This window comes from Clytia hemisphaerica, unplaced genomic scaffold, assembly GCF_902728285.1.
Source record: "Clytia hemisphaerica strain Z4C2 unplaced genomic scaffold, Clytia hemisphaerica genome assembly, whole genome shotgun sequence".
NCBI classification, from domain to species: domain Eukaryota; kingdom Metazoa; phylum Cnidaria; class Hydrozoa; order Leptothecata; family Clytiidae; genus Clytia; species Clytia hemisphaerica.
In genome coordinates, this window is record NW_027103562.1 from 2,160,223 (window position 1) to 2,183,181 (window position 22,959).

Here is a 22,959-nt window from a genome sequence, read left to right on the forward strand (position 1 = left end):
CGGATTTTCGTATTTTGGGGAAATTCCCCTTAACTAAATAGGTATTGCCAGGATCGGAAATCTCTTATTTCGCCCAGTGTTTGGCATTGCCATTTTGCAACAAATAAAAAAATCGGCGGTTTTCGGCTGTTCCTTAGACGATGCTATCGTCTTATCTGATATTCCAATGGTGTATTAGCGGCCGCCCACGCTAAAGCTCTGAAGGAGCGGGCCAATATCACCATCGGAGACCTATAGTAGTCATCGTTTGATGTACCGCATCACAGTCGTGTCTAGCTGTCCTTACACTTTTTTGCTTTACTATTGGTTGCACCCGACTGAATTTAGCATGAAAATCTCTGCTGCCTGAGAAACCTTACAGAAAAAAAGAAAAATGGTAACCCAAAGGTTTCAGATGTTAAAATTTTCCCGACCTTCAGAGCTTTAGCGTGTCGGAAGAAAATTTCTACATCGAGTACCAGATAAGCTATCGTCTGTTTTAAGGTCAGTAAACGCGGGAAAGTATGTATGCGCAGAGTCAGGGCGCAAGGGCGGTTTACGGAAAAATAGTGGCGGTAGAGTTTTGGAACAAATTGGTATCGTCTACACTGTAAGCACCTCCGCCCCGGGCTAACCACCATTTTCAAATTTATCCCGCCTCCTAAACTATTCCCTTTTTAGTGATCTTGTGTAGACGATAGGATCGTCTAGCTGTTCCTGCAAGTTTAAAAAGTTCCCGGTACAATCTTGAGTACCATCATCGAGGATCATTTTATGCAAGTAAGGAAAAAAAAGAAACTTGATATGGGTATGTCTAATTTTGACTCCTATGACGTAATCTTTTCACCATATAAGGACACAGATATCTAGCATTTTAACAACCTCGATCCCTGCGTATTATCAGCTTTTTGATTCTTACTGATAGCGCTAGATAATACTCTGGCATTGGCTGGTTTTCGAACGCGAAAGATTACGTAATTCAAAAACAAAACGTCAGATTTCATTCGTTCTTCTTTTTTGAAGTTGTTGCATTGCAGTGTAACTTTGTAACGTCAGAATATTTTATGACGTATTGTTTTGAAAAGTTCCCCCTCTGAGAGGGGGAACTCGCATCAGCCAACACCATAGGGTATTCTCTGGCGTCAATCAGTAACGTAAATAAAGCCTGGGATACACGGGGACGAGGTTGACGCGTATCTTATCATGGAATAGGCTGACAAATTGTCATGAAAATCCGTAAAAACGGTGTATTTCGGCATATTTCTGGATATTCTACCACAGCCGAATTTCCGCAATAATTGGACTCTGTCTTTTTCGCCCCTTTGTATCAAGGGTCAACAAAAACAAATTATAAAATCTCAAGAAAATTAGAAAAACCACATTTTCCGCCCTAACAACCGGTAATTTTTTTTTGAAAATCGGGCTGCGTCAAATTTTGGGCATTGCCATGTACCAAAAGTCCTGAGATAAGCTGGTGCAGACTAACTGACACCACCTGTGATAGATCCAAAACGAAAAAAAATTATGAAAAAGAAATTGAACGAGGAAGAGTACTTGTAATTTAAGGTCCTTATATTCACAGAAAAACTAACACTGTGCTTCAAAATTTCAGAATTATTCATATAATTAAAACCTGTTTTTTTTTCTAATCTGTTTTTTTTTTCAATGAAAAAGAACTTTCGTTTTTCTGTATCAATAATAAACATAAATAACAATATGTCAATAAAATAACCTAATATAACATTAAAAAACTAATGGTGCATCATAAAGCATAAAAGTAGATCTTACGCAAGTGATTACGAAAATTTATGTTCTTTCGATCTCTCTCGCATACCTTCAGGGAATAAATTAATGCGGAATTAATTGATGCGAATTTGGCCATTTTTCGCAAAATTAAATTCCGCAAAACTTGAAAATTTCGGTCGTTCGCATTAGTAAATTCGCAATTCATTTTTTTCTCTAAAATATTGCTGATTTTAGAGATGTAAACCCAAAATATTCAATTTCTAGACTCAAGGGCATAGTCACTTGTATTCCCATATTTGAAATTATTTAAAACGTAATAAGCGCCTAAAGCAGTTGCTTGAATGCATTAAAGATCCTTCCATAAAAACCAATAGCGCTCTGCAATGCATACGTCATAATTATTACTTTTCACTTTTTTTGACATTTGTACGAGTTGCAATCCCATAATTCAACGCGGCTCAATTAAAGATACGTGCAAGTTGTTATATATGTTATATATGGAACTCGCACAAACACATCGAGAGTAATTATTATGTCAAAAATAAAATCTATTTTTAGATTCAGCGCGGTGCGCTATTGAAGCTTTCTCTCGCATTAAAAAATTCCGCAATAGCTCTAAAAATGAGCCTAGTCGCATTATTTTTTTCCCGCAAAACATAAACTTCTTTGGGGGTAACCCGCATTAATAAATTCCGCATTAATTTATTCCCTTAAGGTAGGTGCAAATTCTTCTCAAAACTTTCGATGAAGACAATCAAATAAAACAAAATGTCAAACCCCACCGAATGTTATCAGGATGGGATATAATGGACAATGAATTGATCCATTACGACAGGGAAGTCATATCGAGCATAGAAATAAATGATAAATTTTGAAAAAAATAAGACATAAATCAGCATACAATAACATAAATACGAAAATAAAAATATAACTTTGTGATGTTAGGAGCCATAAGGGATTCGGTGTCAACATTGTTGTCAATGGAATACAATTTCAATGAGCTCTTACGATTTTCTAAAAAGTTTTACCAAATGTTAATTGTTAATTCCTTTAGCAAAACAGTAAAACTAATGACAAAGCTCAAAATAATATTTCACTTATCACAGTCCAATAAAAAGGCCTAACAAAATGTTAACAAAAGAAAGAGTGTAAAAGTCAAAACTATTCTTGTAAAAACCTCTTTGCTATAAATATTAAGGAAATAAACATTGGGCAACCAATAAACTATAATGATAAACAATGTAAGAAATAAAGAGTCAATAATTACTGTCACACCTCAAAAACCTAGGAAACAGAATGTTACCAATTTGAAAACGTCAAAATGTGAAAATTAGAATTTTACAAATGAAATTGATACAAGTTTTAACGCATGTTCCAAGTAAAAATCAATTTGAGGATCCTAACCAAGTTTGACAATAATGACCCCATTTTCGTTATCTATTCATTCAAACCCTAATCGCTAGGGTAATTACAAACAAACTAAGAAAATACAAAAATACCCCTGTAAAACATTTACTTCAGACAGTATATTGTCAACAAAAGAACAGAATAAATAAATCGTGAAAGATGACGGTAGAGCTCGATCCTAATCGTCGTGAAGTCTCCAGGATAACTTGTTGTTTAAAACTGAAAGAAATTCTTGCCTAAATCTCATGAAACTCATGACCATTCTTGGCAGAGTTAGGATTTTAAAACATGTCGAAGATTTAGGTGCAAAATAGGTTGCTTCTACAAAGTTAACTTTAAGCTTTTCTCCTTCGACGAGTGATGACGTCCCAGTCGTGAATCTAACAAACAATGCTAGTTCATCTTCACTAACACTTTCTATAAAACGATGTAGATGTGTGGTGATTTTGCCATCGAGGGCACAGTGCTCATTAGGGTCTAGCGTTTTAATGATTGTTTTGGCACAAGGTTTCGTCGACAGCAAGCAATTGTCGAACATTTCTGGTGTGAGCTTTTTCCAGAAAAGACCCATACTTTCGACCATTGTTTTGAAAGCAAAAAATGGCTGTTTTATCAAAAGTCGGTTAGCAGCTTCTCTACATAATCTGAATATGTTTTCACTGGTAGGCTTTTGAAAACATCTAGCTTCACTTAGAATGTTTATGATAGATTGAACACTATCTACCTTTCCATCGGCAAAATCATTAATAGTTTTGCGTTCGTTCGCTGGCAGGTAGTTTAGAAAACTACGTACAAGGTCTTCATCATCTAGATTTCCAAACAATTCAAATTTCATTGCGCAGTGTGCTATCTTGAATGGATATAGACCATGAAGCAAATAGGCGTGCGTTATTACCTTTCCAATAACCTCTAAATCAGTTTCATCCATGTCGATAGTTGGAATTTTCTCGTTATCACCGTCCATCTTCGTGTAGAGCTCTGCAAAAAAAGCTGCAAAAACATCTCTACTAACACCATCACCTTCACCTGATTCGTCATTGAACTCAATTACTACATTCTTCGTTGTTATACCTCTTTTTCTGTAAAGCTTCAACATATCGTTGTAAATGTTCTCTCGCGAGACAAACTCAAAGTTTGTTCCATTGTCAATTAAGCGCTCTCTTTCGGTTTTTCTTAGGCTTTCCAACTCTTCTTTGGAACAAACAACCTTATTCCCTGCAGGTAAGAACTCACCAAATCCCACTTCTCCGGATTCGGACAAATTCATTGCTTCTTCGATAGGTTTAACATTGTAAACACCTGACGTTGCAATAGAATCAGGGAAGTGTACCTTACAATCATAATCAACAATTTGGAAGAACTCAGGATCCATGGACATGGAACCAACCCAATGGTAAACATCAGCCATTCTTGAATTATTGAAAAATAATCTTGATTTGGTTCCTGAAAATGGAAAAGTAAATCTAATTAACATGACAATATGGACTAAATTTAAAATTAAAACCTTATAGATCAGCTAGGTAACGGTTTCTGTCAAATAGTAACAATTATTTTATATATCATTCTATAAAAAGGCATAGGCTCTGAATTAAACAAGAAACATGCTGAATGGACCTACCAGATGTAAGGGAATAAATTAATGCGAGAAGAAATTAATGCGGAATTAATTAATACGTATCTTGCCCTTTTTTGCAAAATTAAATTCCACAAAACTTGAAAATTTTGGTCGTTCTGGGTCGTTTGCATTAATAAGTTCTGCATTTTTTCTAAAATATTGCTGGTGGAAGTGCAAAAAGGTGTAAAGCCTAAATATTCACTTTCTGGACTCTCTAGGGCGTAAATCAAACACTTGTATGTATTCCCATTTGACATTATTCTGCTACCTTAAAGAAAGAAATTTTGGCGGGAATTTAATTTGGCGGATATCTGAAAAATTAAATTTCTTGTAAGGTGCTTAATAAATGCCAAAACCAGTTTCACTGGTTCCATTCCCAACTCTATTTCACATTAATTGATTTCACAAAATCCCTAATATGGGACTTTTTGCATTAATTTATTACGCAAAACATCAAAATTTTTTGGGGGTTGCACGCATTAATTAATTCTACACTAATTTATTCTCGCATGAATATATTCCCCTTAAGGTAGTCCGAATCATGCTGAATGAAGATGAAAATGTTTGACTCTCCAATGTTTTAGGGTTTTAGAGGTAAGCAGCCCCATATAAAAAGATATTTTTGAAAATGAAACCGTGCTAAGGGTTGGGCATAATCTATTTCCCCAAATAAGAAAATCTGATTTTTACCGCCAAAAGAAATTGCCGAAAAAACTGCTTGATTCACTTTTAAGAGCATCTTGCCCTATCTTTATGCAAAAATCAGAAAAGACTAATGAGCCAATCCTGAGAAAAGCTGATAACAGACAAACGGACGAATGAACAAAAATTTAAATTTAAAGGACCTTTCTGGTAAGTCCAAAAAATTTTAGATTTAGTTCAATTAGAGCTGAGAACAATATTACTAATTGTGTTTGCCAGTGTTTGGTTTACTGATACTAACCTACTGATGGATGTCTTATTTTGATCACAATGTGATCTTCTTCAAGGCTGGGCTCTAGTATCGCATCTGCTTTCAATTGCCTTGCTTGCATCAGTGTTTGGCGTCTTTGCTTGTTTTCTTCGTTCAAACGATCCTTCTCCAACGACTCTTGATATTCTCTTTCCTGTTCTGACGCAACCTTTCCCGTTCTTCATTATTCCCAATCAAATCTGTTGTCTAATTAAAAGAAATATCAACAATTTGATTAGTACCTTAAAGATCCATAGAAGTGGTAGCATTATGTATCAATGTCAATTTGCTACTAAAGTGTGTTGAACAAAATTTGTATACATTGAAAATGCATGCTCTAGAAGTGTACTCCTAGGTTCCAAATAAACGCCCCCCCCCCCGCTTTTTAATTTTCCAACCCCACGGACCTTATTAGAACCCCCTGTTTATTAATTTTTAAGAATATTTTCAGCTGTCAAAGAGAAGGCCCCTTATTTTGCTCCAAAAAGCCTGATTTTAGCCTGTATTTACCTTATTTTTGGGTTTTCAGAAGTACAATTTCCAGCCCCCCGGCAATTAGGCCCCCCCGTTTATTAAAACTTTGAAAATTTTCTAACCCCCCTTGTTTATTTGGAACCTAAGAGTAGTTGAAGAGATTTAATATTAATTCACCTTCTCATCATTCTCATCAGATTGCAGCTGTTTGTCTGTTTCCTACAACATTTAAAATAATGATGTATTTCCTAAAACTGTGTCCATTAGGTGGATTAATTTTTTGCGAATAGATACTTTAATCGTAGACATTTTAGCGAGACTAATTTTAGTGTTTTTGTGAGTTTTCCCAATTTTCGCCAAAATAAATCTCGCTAAACACACCGAATCGACAGATCGCAAAAATTTATCTGCGCGAAATTTCTGGTTATATTGCCTTGATACATTTTTATCATAAGAAGGGTTTCAGTGCAAAGAAATACTGGAAAACGAATTCAGTCGATAATTTAATACAAATATTCGCTAAAATTTATCCAAGCGAAATTTTTGAAACCGTGATTTGCTAAATAAATCCAATATTTCAAGTCCAAAAGACCCTTTTTTAGCAGTTTATATTATAATATTTATATTAAATCTTGCACTGCAAACCGCAAAAAACAGTTCCCTTAAGGTATAAACAGTTATAAACAGTAATGTGCTAATCATTATGTAAAAAATTGGAAAATGATTAAACTTCTCAAAATAATAATTTGCAGGGCTGAGTTTTAGGGCTTACGGCTTACTGTTGCTGACTTTAGAAAATAAAAATTATCAAGATTACCTGACTTATAGAAGAATGTCTAGTGTCAGCAGAAGTAGAAGATTTGAAATCCTAAAATAAAAAAAAAGATGAAAAAAATTATTCCATTTCATAGTGAAGTGAGGTAAGTGAGAGCTAGAATCAGAAGGGGAGGGGTATTTGGAGATAAAGTATAAAACAAAACTTTCTGTGTATTCTGAATTTCCTTTTTTGGGTTTCACTATTTTGCATTACTGTGCAAAATATTAGAAAAAACTTGTAACAGACTAAAGAAAGAATGAAAAAACGAACGAACAAACAAACATAGGTTAATTTATAGAACCTCCAAGGTAGGCCCAAAAATTATGCTCACCAGGAGTGATGAGTATTATAGTACAGATGCTTGAATGATCTGGATTATTTCAAGTTGGTTTTACTTTCTATGTTCTATGTAAAAGTTGGGAACTCCAGATTATTTAAATGTACCAAATTATTTAAAGTACCTGATTATTGATAGTATTTTGTTCTCTTTGAGTAGAAGATAACATATCCTAAAAAAATAAAATTATCTAACAGTTCAGGTGCAAAAAAATAAAGTTTAAGGAGAAACTAAATTTCACTAAACAGCCAAAGCACCAAATATGAAAAAAAAGGGGACACTGCCCTGCTTTTCTAAAATACAAACTGCATATAACCCTTATACTGTAGGCATAACCTCTGACTTAGAATAAAACATTCAAGAAATACCTTGTTTGAGAAATTTGGTGTCATGGAATCATCACTTAAATCAATGACATCATCACAAGGTTTCTAAATAAACAAGCAATATGCTGAGTGGGCCTACCTAATGATTAACATCAGACGAATGCAAAAATTCGAAATTGAAGATATTTAAAACATTAATGGAATATGCATCTTTGTACAAAAAATCAAAAAAAACTAATGATGAAATCTTGAGAAAAACGAAAATGAGCTAATTTAAAGGACTGCCTTGGTAGGGTCCAACAAAGAACCATGCTGAGAAAAGTTCAAAAAATTTATATCATCTCTCATCCATCTCAAAATAATATGATAAGCTTTAAAATTTGAGATTGAAATCACTCAGAAGAAAAGTTTCTAGAGAAGCAGATTGCTTTGACCTAGGCTCTTGGTACATAATTATATAAAAACTTTCAGAACGTTTTAATTTTTCCTCCACATTTTGAAAAAGCCTCAAGCTTAGGTGCTGATATTCTCAATCTTGACCAACCTGGTTTGCAAGGGTTGACCTAAGTTGAAATTAAGAATACCTTTCTCTTGTAAGGTGATTCAAAGTCAGAGTCAAAACTAGTATCAGAATCATAATGGTGTTTGTTGCGAATTTCCAGGATATCCATTCTTGACTTCTTCTTTGTTCTAAGTGAAAACTTTAGGTCCTTTAAATCGTTTGATCTTTTAAAGTCGGATAACGATTCTTCCAGATTGTAGATATCTCCAGTCTTTTTATTCCAAAAACTTGTTTCGAAATACACGATAGGTCCTTTCTGACTTTCATTATTTGGAAAAAATTTCTTCTTCATGTAATCCATAATGATTGATAATGGATCGGACTTGAGAAATTTTTCAGAATGGCAACCACTACCTCGTACCTATAGATAGAAAAAAGTCATTATATCAGGATAAAAAAACTTTAAACAAGCAACATGCTGAATGGACCTAACTAATGATTTAAGTTACATGAAAATAGGAAAAAAATGGTTAACATAATTCAGACTGCAATTTCGAAAACCGGGGCTCTCACTTTTTAGAGAACCTTGCCCTCTTTCTTTTTCTGCCGAAAATCTGAAAAAACTAATGAATCAATTTACGGGCAAAGTGTCTGTAGAAACTAAAGCTAATTGTAAATTAAAGACCTCATTCAATTATATATGGAACAGAAAAAAGGAAAAGTTGACTGCAAAAATTATGCGAGACCTTGATGATCTAAAAGATATTCAATTTCAAAAAATATGGAAAACTGTGGAAAATAATATTGCCAGATTCTAACCCTGCTTTGACAAAACTGGACATACCTGGCAGAATTGGAATTTATCTGGATTATAATCAAACCAATTCATAGAAACATTAAGATTATTAGATGTCTTGATTTGAATAGTCTTTTTTGAATTTGTTTTCTTTCTTGCATTGATAACTAAGTTTTTCAGCTGCTTGGATTTGTGGACTTTGTTAAATTGGTTGATGACTTCGTATGAATGTGCAAGGGCCAAACCCATTTCTAGGAAGTCCTTATTTGAAAAAAGGTGGATGTTGTTCACTGTGACCTGAATTAGATTAGGAAAGGTAAAAAATATACTGGATCACATACTTATATTACTTTATGTTCTTTTTTAGTATATCAAAAATAAGAATGGAAGCACATTTTCATTCTTAATTAGAAGTACAATATGCTTGGCAACCACACATTTCCGTCACTTAGGGGTGACTCACAAATCGATTTTAGGTTAGAAAAACGTCAATTGACTGCCTTAGACTGATTGATCTAGAACTGATAGACAAAGATTGCAGCAGATTGCAGTGATAAATACTTCCATCCAACTCTGTTCAACTTAAACTCAATTTAAGGGTTAATTCTCTCTTAAAATTATGGCGTAGTATATTGCATTTGTAAATAAATTGAGCAAGTTGAGTAAAATACATAGTTTTAACAAACTAGATTAAAATAAAAGGAAAAATCTTATACCTTTGAAGCTCGGATCTTTTGGAGAATATCTTCACCATAGCCACGCTCAGATACAAAATTGAGTATCTAAAATAATTTAAAAAATAAATGCTACAAAAATTGGGTCAAAAAATTTGGAGGTTTTGGGCCATTCCAGAAATTTTGTCCAAACATTACTAATCAATAAAACCGATACTAATCGATAAAATCGATAGCTAATCGATAATTAATTGCTTGATTAAATATTGATTAAAAACGATAATCGTTAAATAATCGGCGCCTAAAAAATTATGAGTATCTATTATATCGATCAGATATAAGATATCAATTATATCAATTAGATATAATCGATTAAAAAAGCGATAGGGTTGAGGTATCGAATATATTGATGTTAATCTATATGTCTATGTAATCACATGATAACGAGTACAATTTTCGAATTGTACGAGTTATTATGTGATTAAGAGCTAATCGCACAATTTGTTTCACTACTTTTTCCCGTCAGGAAAGTAAATTACACTGAAAGTTTTATATTTTTCTATTCTCTTTATGTTTTTCTTTCTCAAAAAACTAATTTCGAATGCAGTTTGATGAAAAAAAACAATAAAAAAAAAACATTATATAAAATCAATTTTGTAAAATTGGCGCGGCATTGAGTGTGATTAACGACTAATTGCTCTCTTAAAGGATGCAATTAACGATTAATTGCTCTCTTTGAAGGCGCGCCAAATAAGAAAAAATAGCTCATCGTGCGATTATATCAATTATTAACACTGTAATCGATATTATCGATTAAAAATCTATGGTGATAATTTAATTTAGTGCTAAAAAATTGTGAGTATCGATTAGCTATCGATTAGCTATTGATTTTAATCGATAATCCATTAATTTTAATCGATAATCGATTATATCGATTAGTAACGTCTGGTTTTGTATCTCCCCTCCGGACGACACCACTTTTTGCAAAAAATAAGGTCTCAGAATTTCCTTCTAAAATTCAAAATAGTTGCGAAAATTGCATTTTTTGGGGGGGGGGGGGGGAGACGTTGGAAATTCCACGTTTTTACCTATTAATGAGAAAATTGCCTTGGAAATTGATCATTTTTTGTACTTTAGCAGGCTCAGCGGCCTCCCCACTTTTGAGCAAATGAGACCTTTTTTGTCCTAGCAAATTTTATCTCATTTTGAGCCTTCAGCCTCTCCACTTTTACGGTTGTTCCGCCGGGCCTGTTTAGGCTTGGAAATTCCAAATTTTTCTAACAAAAATTTGCTCTCAGAAATCCTGTGTCGTCTGCCCCCCAATTACGGACAAAATCTGGAATAACTTTATTCTCAGGAATAGAAGGTACATATATGTGTGTAGGCCAAATATCAAAAACAATCTGATTATCCCTTTAAATCAGATAGAATCGACTTTCTCCGCTCCCCTGTGCCCTGGCCCTGGCCTAGGGCTGGGCAGAGGTTCAAGAGAAAATTTAAAATTGATTTATCGCATAACCTTTATTACATGATTAAAACATAAAAACAAATAAAAGAAAGCCTGCGAGGGTTTATGAGAATTTAAGATTTAATTTAATGTAAAATTGGTATTATGAGATATATTAATGGATCAATTTCTCAATTTCTTACCTCTTCCGCATCCATCTCCGATCCAAAGCAGCATTTCCTTCTTCTCCCTCGTGCAAAGCCGTTTTATAGAATGTTACCGAATCTCGAGATAAATACGCATCCAGTGAGCTATCTCGAGATAAATACGCATCCAGTGAGCTATCTCGAGATAAATACGCATCCAGTGAGCTATCTCGAGATAAATACGCATCCAGTGAGCTATCTCGCGATAATGTGCATCCAGCTATCTCGAGATAAATGTGCATCCAGTGAGCTATCTCGAGATAAATACGCATCCAGTGATAATTTTATCTCGAGTCGAGATAAAAATTATCCGAAATAAAAGTTTTCTCGAGATAAAATTATAATAAGATAAATTATCTCGAGATAAGTTATTATCTCTTTTATTTCCCGAAGTAAAAATTACCTCGAGATAAAATTGTCCTGATATTACTTATCTCGAGATATAATATTTTATCTGGAGATAACTTGTTTATTATCTCATGTTAACAATATGGCACTAACAAGCTTCCGTACACACGTGTACAGTGCTTTCATTCTGTTGATCTGAAAAATCTCAGAAACAGGGGGTTAAAAACATTCGGGGGTAGCTGTGTAATTTTTGTCATTTTTCGATCTGAAATTGATGTGGTTTAGTATGTGCTCTTAATCGTTATACTTTTTGCTGCCAAATTTGATTTCTGGAAATAAAATGCGTGGGGTGCGTAACGGATTCTGTTTTAATTGACATTTTATAAATAACTTAAAAAAAAGAAAAATGCCATTTCAATGCTAACATATAGATGCTTGCCAACTGAAGATAGAAGTGAAGATCTTTAAGTAAAGCTAGATACATTTTAATGAAGGAAGAAATTTCTTTTTTTATAGGAGAATGAAATCAAATATCAATCATGTTATTTGATTGAAGGCATTTAACCCCATTCCTGCCTAGTGGGCCGACTGAGTGGCCCATTCGCAGACCGTAACTTCAAATCATCATGTCTCGAAAAGAGAAAAAAAAATGAAATGAAAAGTAACCTAAAGGAAAAATGAAATAGATGAAATTTTGAATTAGATTGATGTACTTAGGGCATGTACGAGACACCTTGCGAAATGTTTTTTTTTCTCGAAAATGAATTTTAAGCGCCCGAAAATGTCTTGACAAAGATATCTAGGATATCTGGATCATTTTACAGTCAACCCAATAAAATTGAGTATATTACAGCTATTCGCCTTGAATGGGTTTTACAGATCTATGGTACAGTAGTTGTAATCACAGCGATGAAGGCTTCGAACCATGGGAAATCGAACAGTTGATGGAAAATATCAAGAATTTCGAAGTCAATTAGCGATCTACAATCTTTAGCAAAATATCGCGAGACACCTTCCAAATCTATAAAAATTCAGACTCCCCTCCCCCCAAAACAAAGTTGGGTGGATTCAGTTTTTCTCCAAACAAGTATATTTTGGATGATTCATAAACCTTAAGTCGGTATGAAGAAAAGTTTTGAGGTTTTCAAAGGTATATCAGTGATTTGGGTGTGTTTATATTTTTTACCCACAAGAAAGAGAGAGAGAAGACCTTAAGCGTTTACGATAGCAGTTATCAAAGTAATGACCCAATTACATTTTAAGATTCATTCATTGCCCGAAAAAAACTTTAAACAAATTGCGAAATAATGAAATCCTAGTTCTGATCCTTCATACAGTAAGCACATGACAACAAAACCTCTCCTGAATGTTAATTGGATGTTGAAAAGATTACATCATCTATGTATAGGTCGTATTTGAATGGCTACTCACTGATTGGCTAATCATGAACCAATCATCTTATTGACGTCATACTAAATTAAAGCGAACACATCAAGGTCCTTTTCCTTAGTAACAATAATGACAATCAATTTAAAATATGCGTAAGTTTGCCAAGTTTTATGGATGTACAGCTTTGCTTACAGTATCATTTTTTCTTTACTTTCCCTTATATACGAAACAGGAAATTCTGGTTCTAAGAAAACAGCAAAGTAACCCTGATAATAAAAAATCGTCATGACTTTTTAGTTTTCATGTGAAAATACATGCAGTACTTTACTACAGTGAGACTCTCGCTAATTCGAACTTCTATTACTCGAATTTTTCTATGATCCGAACTGATTCTCCGCTCCCACAAAGGGAAATCCTCAGGAAATACTCTCTATAATTCGAATCCCCCTGTTACATGTTTTTTTATAATCAAGTGTCTGCCCCTATATCAGGCTCGCACTATGCTTACCATTCCATTGTTTAGGCACCCAAAACTGAGCCTGCATATTATTATTATTATTATTATTACAACGAATACAAAGTTCAGGCACGCCGTGGGCCTCTAGAACTGGTCTTTGTTTATTTACAATAAATATCGTAGTTCATGGTTTGCCCATGCTTTGTTTAAATTATTCTTGAACGATTTTATCGATGATGCTTCTGCCACGTATTTTGGAAGCGCGTTCCATGTTGAGATAGTTCTATAAAAGAAGGACTTGCTTTGTGCACCACGTACTCCATCGTCCGGGAAATTCATCTGAAGCTCGTGTATATGCTTTCTACAATGCTTAAACGTTATGCTTATAAAAGAAAAAACAAGTTATTTGAACGAATTAGTTTTATCGTTCTAGTTCGAATTAACAAAAGCTAACTGTAGTACATAGTTAAGGGACGTATATCCGGAGGTCACTCGATCTGAAGACTACCGTATGTACGGATAAGAATCAGGGTCGCAAAATTTGAACCCTTTACTTAAGTGTAGAGAAAATTTAGCCGAATTTGTGTAAATTTGGACAAAAAGCATTCAAAATATGGTCAGATTTTCCAAAATTTTGTTCAAAAGCTTCGTTGTTCTCTTTTTACACCCTTTATTGCACAATTGCACTTTCTTTTAGTTTGATCATTACAGTGCACTTCGGGAAATGCCTAAGTGAAGGGGTTCATACTGTTGGTTTGATGAAGATTAGTCTCCCCGTCGATAGGTTGCTGGGAAAAACTTTTCTGGCTGAAAATTAGAAATGAAGTTTTATATTTAAGTTTGAAAGGGGGAGTATCATCTTTCTATAACAGCATGAGAACTAAATATGAGTTCGTTAGCCTTCGTGGTGACGGAGTACGTTGACTGTGAAAGACTTTTGTAGAGCTTCTAAAATGTTAAAGTTAGTAAAAAAAGTCTCCGGAGCACTTTTCTAGAAATTCAGTGTACTAATAGCAAAACCAAAGGGCAATTTTGTCGAAGCTAGTTTGAATTTTCCTTGTCACGTTATGTACTTTCTTTCCTTGTTTAATTAATTTCCTTGTTCCATTCGCCATATACGGCCGTCCACATAGTACGTACGCACTAAAATGTTGAAAATCAAGTACCCCGTCCCCCCTGTACACACGCGTACGCAAATGGCTATACCCCTGGTGAGTATGTACTTTTTCATTCCACACCCCCCCCCCTCAATTGAAGAAAATTTCGAATTCAAATCGTCTGGTCAAATTAGACCTTTATTTCATACATGAAACTCACTTTTTCTTTTCCTTCATGGTATAAGAAGTGTAAAAGTCGACAAAAAAACATGGAAAATGGACTATGAAACTCTGCGTACGTACATTTTCATTTGACCCCTTCCCTCCCCGTGTACGCAAGCATATGCTTTTGAGAAGACTCCCCTCCCCCCCTTAGTGCAAACGTACTATGTGGACGGCCCTCACTTGAAAATTTGGTCCACTTCAAATAAAAAAAGACCCTCTTAATTCCAAGAGACGAGTAGGACGATGTTGAAAAAGTTTTTTGTACTTTCTATAGTTTATAGACTTCCTTTTTTTACCCATTCACGTCAGCAATAACAGCTCAAACAAAAACATTCTTTTTGTGGGGGAGGGGGTTTACGGTTGGTGGAGGAGCGGAATCGGCCCTTTCTTTGATTGACCGAAATTTCTACGGGATTTCGGAAATTGGGTCCTAGTGGAACCTGGCGATTTTACAATATCAGTTTTCGCCCAAAAGGGCAAAGGTTCGGGAAATACTAAACATGATGTTTTGTAGAAATTCGATAAAGTGTTATAATAAATAGGCTCGCATCATGTAATACCAAAATCATTATATTGAAATAATCAGGAAAATATTTTGTATGATATATTTTTAGTACTTTTTTACGTTCCTATATCCCCTCTTCAAGACCTCTCTTACATTTGTGAACTTAAACAATTGACAACAGTCAAGACATTGATTTTGTGGTGATGAGCTCATCATCAAGTGAAAAAGTACCTTTTTAAATATTGTTTTGATTTCTAAGAAGTTTTACCATTTTTGCATAGGTCAAGACATTAAAAAGATACAATGTTTGCATATCTTGTACATTCCTCTTCAGTTACCTTATTTTCCGGGCACTTGAAAAACAATCGAATTGTCTCTCTATGACAGTTTTCTTACAAAAATTACATTTTTTTCGATTGACTTTCAGTCTGTCGTCTGTTTATTTCAAAAGTAATATTATAGATTGACTCATCCTTTCCCCTAAACATTTTGGCCGCGCCAATGTAACGACAACCAAAGTCAAAGTTGATATTCTGCCCGGGGGTGTACTAGGGTTGCGAGCTGACGGGGGAAGACTTTCGGATTTTTGGACCCTTACCGGGACTAAAAAGGAGAAAGCAAAGGAAAATTTTGGGAATTTTATGACCCTTAGCGTAGCGGGACAAATTTAACCAATTTTGACCAAATTTCGATCTTTCCGGGGTTAAAAAGTTGAAATTTTTCTATTTTTCCGATCCTTAGTGGGACTGAAATTTGACTTTCTGATTTTTCCGACTCTTAGCGGGACTTTGGAAATCCAAAAAAGGTACCCTTAAGGGCGGCACATACCGTACCCTCCATTTGCCTAAGTACCCCCCCCCCCGGGATATTCTGAAATGTGCACAGCACACGGATATTCTCACGGTTTTTTTATACCATGTTAAAAATTTATACACTATCGGCTAGATATTGTAGATTAGAATGATTCTACTACAAAACTTCCCGTTCATTCCAAAATTTTCAAGTCTTTAATCTATATTATTCTCCCTCAAAGATGTTTCTCAAACGATTGTTGGAGTGAGGAACGGAACCAAAATGACGCTAAAAGCATATGTTGAGAAAGTGTCCATATCGTTTTCATATAGTTTCACATGTACTTATGACAGAGCAAGAGTAGCCCAAGAAAGTATCTCCTTCTCTTTGGCCTTTTTTATTCGTACTGTTGGTTTAATTGGTTGGATATTTGCGATGGTATTTTACTGATACACACAAAGAGGTTTCAATCAACTCACTGTATCATTTGTTGGGGGCTTCAGACAGTGCTAAATACCTGAATGAAAACTTCTATAGCCTTTAATAAGAATCACTAGAATACCATTATACCTGCAGATGTCTCTTTTCCTCTAATATAGGAATACCGGTCAAAAAAATGGAATACCGGCACACTAGACTCTCGGAAGCCCCATATCATAGAACATAACGACCACAGAGTAAAACATTCTGTCATGTTAAACAACTGTTTTTTATAATCATACAAAAATTTCAAGGGCAAGGTCAAGAGCTTGTTGACAAGACTGAAAATACTTATAAGGATGCTATCCTAAGCAAACTTTTAGGGAAATTCCGAAAATCCGTAAAATTTCAGCCAAAAACAGACAAAATTTGAAAATGAAGGGGACAAGGTAATGCTTATAGTAAATACTTAAATTTCTGCCATATCTGAGCCTAGATATGCTTATAAGCGCAATGCTTATAAAGAAAAAAACGTGTAGTGAAACACAATATTCCATGTTGCGGTGGACCCAGTATTGACGTTATTAAAGCTGAAAGCAAATTAATGTATGATTCAATACAGTTAATGGTCATAAATCTATCCACATTGACAATGCTAAAACGATTTGTTAATGAGTATTTTCCTACATACTGTCTCCTGTGTGAATTTAGCGAGTTTATGTTTCTGTGTTTTTCAGCGACAGAGACGGTTAGCTTCTGTCCTGTCTAGATCCTGACTGACTGACTTGCCGTCCTCGACTGAAACTGCGGGTTATTCTAAATCGATTCAGTCACTTGGCCGCCCACAAATGTGTAAATACGTAAATTCGCTCTGACGTTACTTTTTCAAGGACCCAACTCAATATTGTTTAGCCAACATGAAGTTCAAGTGAATTTGTAGACGATGATATCATCCGTTTAGTAGAGGGTCAGTAAACAGGGGAAAATATATATGCGCAGAGTCAACGCGTCAGGGCGGTTTACGGGAAAAAGAGTGGCGGCGGTAGAATTTTGGAACAACACTGTAAACACCTCCGCCACTGTTTACTCCGCCCCGAACTAAACTCGTTTTCAAATTTATCCCGAATTATTCCCTTTTCCAGTGATAATGTGTAGACGCTAGGATCGTCTAGTGAATTTGTTGAAAAACCTTTATGAAACACTAGTGTTAAGATCACAAAAATAAGTAGCCCCTTTGGAAGGATCTATTTCAGGTTTTTCACGAAAACAGTTCAGAAAGTATCCAATAATAATGAATTTTGTCGAAATGCTGTAGTTTTTGTTGTAAATAACAAACTTTCAGGCGATTTATCAATACTCTAAATAGACAGAGAGAGGAAAAACAGTACGCAGACCAATGTCATGTGAATTTCAAAGAAAATGCATGTTCATATCCTCTGATCAAGGTACTGATGAGGTGTATTACGGCAACCGTTTGACAAAGAATGGGCTCTTCCAGAAAAAAACCATTCATGGGGGTGGAGGATATATTGTCCAGGGGTATTGAAAAAACCCTGAGAAACTGACACGTCCATGGGGTGAATCTGCGATGTCCAGGGGTAAATATTTGTGTCCAGGGGGTCAAATTGATGCTTGTCCAGGGGTAAAACACGTGTCCAGGGGGTGAAAAATCGAAATGTCCAGGGGTAGATCACAGAAAAAATAATATATCCTCCACCCCCCATGAACGAATTTTTTCTGGAAAAGCCCAATTGTCGGGTACGCATACACATTTACTTGTTATAGCAAGGATCTCCCTTGGTTACGGCATCAGTCAAATAATATAAGGGCTAAATGTAGAGTTGGTAGTCAATGAAACATACACGTTCATTTTACGAAAATTCATTCACACAAATCTTTCTCCAATTATCAACGGACTTCCCTGGGATATGTACAAACGGAAAGTGGGTATCTATCATTTTATAACATTTTCTTGGCACCAGAAATCACACTATTTCACAAGAGCCTCAATTTCATCTTGCTATAATACACTGCAATAGGAAGCTTCACTTCTTCATGCCAGGACGCCACCTTAGCAACCTCGTGCTTAGTCTTTTTAATCTCCCAGGTTAGAAATTTCATTAATGGCATACTCTCGGGTGCCTAATAGCCGTCCCCCCTCGCTAATTAATTTTTCTAAAATTTTCCACTCAAGACATTCTTATTCCAAACCCCCTTTCCGTGCGCTTATTCATTTTTGGGAAAATGTTTTTAAAAGTTCCCTCTTTTGTCCCAATTCTGTTGCATTAGCCTCCTTTTCAAAAATTTTCCACTCTCAGGACATTTTTATTTCACCCGCCCCGCTTATTGTATTTTGAGATTTTTTTCACCCCTCTCCCTGCTTATTCCATCCCCCCGGCTATTAGGTACCCGAGAGTAGGCACTAGGGATTGGTAACTAGTCTCTAAAAGATAAAATAATGCGGATAAGTTTCATCGAAAAGAGGTTATCGAAACTAAAGCTAACTGAAAATGAAACAAAAGGAAGCTTTAGTTTCTTCAGGAAATCGGAAACGACTCTATTAGTTAAAAAAAGGAATTTCTTGAACCGGGAAACCAAGGAATGTGTATATAACTTTAAATTACTTTGCTGTATACATTAATGAATGTAGACTGACAATTACCCAGATACAGTTTCTTAATGAGTACCGCGGGCTTGCGAAAAGGCTGTATGTGGTTTTGATCGGGCTTTTGAACTGAAATTTAATGTCATTTAGAAATACAATTTTTATCAAAGACGGTATCTAAACACGGAAAATAGAAATGAAATTACTTTTCATTACTTTGTTTCTTTGTGAAGATCCTGCAGCTTCAAAACGTCCAAATGGCGTCCATTAAACATTCTGAACATTCATAAAACCTTGGAACAACGTTGTTTGCCAGCTGGGGTATAGAAACAGCCACCCAAAAGAAGCTGTAATTTTCTGGCAATCTTCAAATATAATTTCATTTTTCTTCTTTTATTTTTAGAGTTCTTGTTTAGGAAAAAACGAAACGTTTTGTGGTGTGGATAGATACTTAATGAATTGTGATTCTTAAGCTTGCCAAAAAATGCCAACGCATTAACCTAGTGTGTCAGCGAAATACTGAAAGCTTTTTTTTTAGAAAAAGATACATTTTTTTGATGGAATGTGCAATTTCGTTTCTTTATTTTGTAAATTAAAAACGCAAGTATATTGCGGTTGATGACAGACCCAAGCTATAAATAGTTTTCTTCTAAATTCCCATATTTAGTCAAAAATCTCTTGAAATTGAATGAAACTGAAAGTGTGATTAAAATCATACGATTTGAAAACTATTGGAAAATATAATATCTTTCAAATTCTAATTTTTAGTGATCTCATTTAAAAGGCATAATAATTTTTATGGGCTTCTTCAGCCAAAATCTTAGTAAAAAATCTCTTTTTAATATGACAGCTCGTTAGATGACATAATCTTCCCTACTAAGGACGCTTTCAAAATAATGGACGTTTTTAAATAAGTTTTCGCCAGTGTTCTAGAATTTTTAGTATTAAAGACACCCCCTTCTCACAGATCCACTTGGAACCCTTCCCACTGGAAAAATTGGCCAAAATATCGTCCCCAGTGGAAAAATGATCCTCCAATTTTTGTCCCTACTGAAAATAATCAAATAAACCAATCCTCATTGCAAATGTTATGCTATTTTTCCCATCCCCACTGAATTTTCTGACTCGAAAACAAAAGAATTTAAATCTCCGGCCTTAAAAAATATGGCAATATCAATCCCCATCGAGTTTCAGTCCGTTATTTTTATCCCCACTGCCTGAAGAAATCCTACCAGGTCTATGAGAAGGGCGTGTATAATCTTTTTGCTGAAACCATCACCATACCAGTGATTATAACAGACATCAGAATATTTTTGTCCATACAGTAACTTCCCATTTAATGTCTGACTCCTATAACTCCTATAACTATAGTTCTTAAGCGCTTTTGGGTAGAAATTCACCGGGCTGAAGAGGGGGTACCTAAACTAGAGCAGGGTACGGGTATGTGCCACCACATATCCCCGTCAATTTTCATCCCGTGTACCCCAAATGGTTAGGACACCCCTATCTCACAGCCCCGGTGGAGCTTTTTTCCTCAGTGGATGATTTAAAAATTCCTATTGAAATCCCAGTGGGGATAGAAATTATATTGTTCCAAGGTTAAAAGATTTAGTGGGGATGGGTTTGAAGTGCAATTTTTAAACATTGAATTTCGAATGGGGATGAAATCGATGATGTCGATTTCCCAGTGGGGCTGAAATTTTAGGGTATTTTCCCACCGGTAACGAAATTTTTGCCAAATTTTCCAGTGGGGCTGGGGTCCCAGCGGGTCTGTGACACATGGGTGTGTTAGGACTTCGAGGAATCCGATAAAAAGACTTTTCTCGACATCAATATGATAAGATGTTGGTTTATCTGTGGTTTCTTTTATAGATTGATATGACTTCTTAGAAGGTTACTACATCAAGATGTTTAGCTTTTCGGAAGTCAATTCAATCATGAGCCAAATTCTTCATCGTCCTGACAGTGTAGTCACCAACAAAACAAATGGTGGAATTTCTTCATGCGAAAAATACATGAAATACCCTCTTTTTTTCCTAATTGCAAACACTAAAAGTACTTTTACATGAAAATCATTTGGTGGTTTCTAACTAGCGTAATGAATCATACACATTAAGGCCACACTGCATATCCCATTATAATTATCCTTAGAAAATAATGTGGTCAAAACTCCAATGATTTTCATATGCTCTCTTATGTTACCGACTGCTTGATGCAATCCTTATTACAAGACGAAAACAGAAGTTTGCTTAAACAGGATATTACCTCAAAAGATTCCGCTCACCACACTATTATTGATATCAATATTTTTCACAATAATCCTTAATTTTATTAATTTTTGTTAACTGGTATGGTAGCAACTAGAATGACGAAAAAAGATACAAATTCACAGAGGAACCGAGAAGAGATATGCGCCCTTACCGATTATGCGACTGGCCTTGTAAATGTTCAGACCACTAGAAACTTAACACTCAAAGGTTGAAAGTGAAACCTTTATCTTCACCATCTTAACCACTTTGGTTTTGCTTGGCTGGTAAAATATTAATCACTAAAACGGGGAGACATTTAGTTAGAGACTCGGAATCTCAGATCAATATCATATGAACATTTACAATCAAGGTCATAATATTTGAGAAAAAAGGGAAATACACCGGGAAGTTTTTGAACCACAAGCGACTTGTAGGTGCTCTAAAGTACATTTGAAGGGTAGAGTTTTAACTCTGAGTTTTAACACTAGACTTAAGACATAGGACCTTAGGATCTGAGGATCCAAAAGTTCAAAAATAGTCCAATAAGGCTCAGAATATAGCCTGTAAGCCTGCCAACCCCTTCCGAATTGAAATATTCAATTAAATTAAAGAGATAGCCCAAAATCGACTTTCTCGCCGGAACTTTAAATTATTAAAAAGGTTAAAGTAACCAAAATTATCAAAATATTATGACCTTGATTGTCTTTGAAAATAAAAAATGCCAAATTCTGCTCTGCTGGGGGTCTAATTTCAAACTTAAGGCACATTTTCCGGTTAAAAATATCCCTTTCTTCTATTTAACAGCCAAAAACTTTTAAAAAATTGAAAATTTTCTCAATTATTGGCATTTTTGGATGTCCATAAACGGGACCTTATCAAAAAGTGAAATATTTCACCAAAAACTGATTTTGACCTAGTGAAAATGCCTCAAAATGGTCGGAAAAGGGTTATTTTTCCAATTTTTGGGGTTTTCTCCTAATTTTAGACCCCCCGCAGAGCAGAAATCGGCATTTTTAATTTTCAAAGACAATCAAGGTCATAATATTTGAGAAAAAAGGGAAATACACCGGGAAGTCTTTGAACCACAAGCGATTTGTAAGTGCTCTAAAGTAGGTTTGAAGGGTAGAGTTTTAACTCTGAGTTTTAACACTAGACTTAAGACATAGGACCTTAGGATCTGAGGATCCAAAAGTTCATAATAGTCCAATAAGGCTCAGAATATAGCCTGTAAGTCTGCCAACCCCTTCCGAATTGAAATATTCAATTAAATTAAAGAGATAGCCCAAAATCGACTTTCTCGCCGGAACTTTAAATTATGAAAAACGTTAAAGTAACCAAAATTATCAAAATATTATGACCTTTATTGTACCTGGTCAGAAAATTCAAATAAAAACGTTGAATTTCAATTATTTTGGTCACGTGATCTACATCGATGAACAATCTACAACCGTTTAGCTGGGTGACATAACATTGGGCTTTTCCAGAAAAAAAAATTAATATGGGGGTGGATGATATAATAATTTTCAGTGATTTACCCTCCGGATAAAGTGACTTTTGGCCCCCCGGACAACGGGTTTTACTCCCAGACAAGCAT

General features: G+C 35.1%; 1 protein-coding gene across 2 annotated transcripts; it reads right to left on the reverse strand.

The window, feature by feature from the left end:
- Window positions 1-3,047: 3,047 nt before the first annotated feature.
- On the reverse strand, window positions 3,048-11,307 carry LOC136800704 (uncharacterized). Of its 2 annotated transcripts, XM_067057360.1 has the most exons (10): window positions 11,276-11,307; window positions 9,668-9,733; window positions 9,000-9,248; window positions 8,238-8,576; window positions 7,696-7,758; window positions 7,452-7,499; window positions 6,991-7,041; window positions 6,351-6,392; window positions 5,691-5,906; window positions 3,060-4,575 (listed from the first exon to the last, which is right to left on the reverse strand). In XM_067057360.1, exons 1-9 carry the CDS (start codon window positions 11,288-11,290, stop codon window positions 5,814-5,816), a joined length of 966 nt encoding a protein of 321 aa, XP_066913461.1. In that variant the 5' UTR covers window positions 11,291-11,307; the 3' UTR covers window positions 3,060-4,575; window positions 5,691-5,813. The 2 variants fall into 2 exon arrangements, with proteins under 2 accessions (XP_066913460.1, XP_066913461.1); XM_067057359.1 differs by lacking the exons at window positions 6,351-6,392; window positions 6,991-7,041; window positions 7,452-7,499; ... (3 more) ...; window positions 9,668-9,733; window positions 11,276-11,307 and having other exon boundaries at window positions 3,048-4,575; window positions 5,691-5,813.
- Between the last annotated feature and the right edge of the window lie 11,652 nt (window positions 11,308-22,959).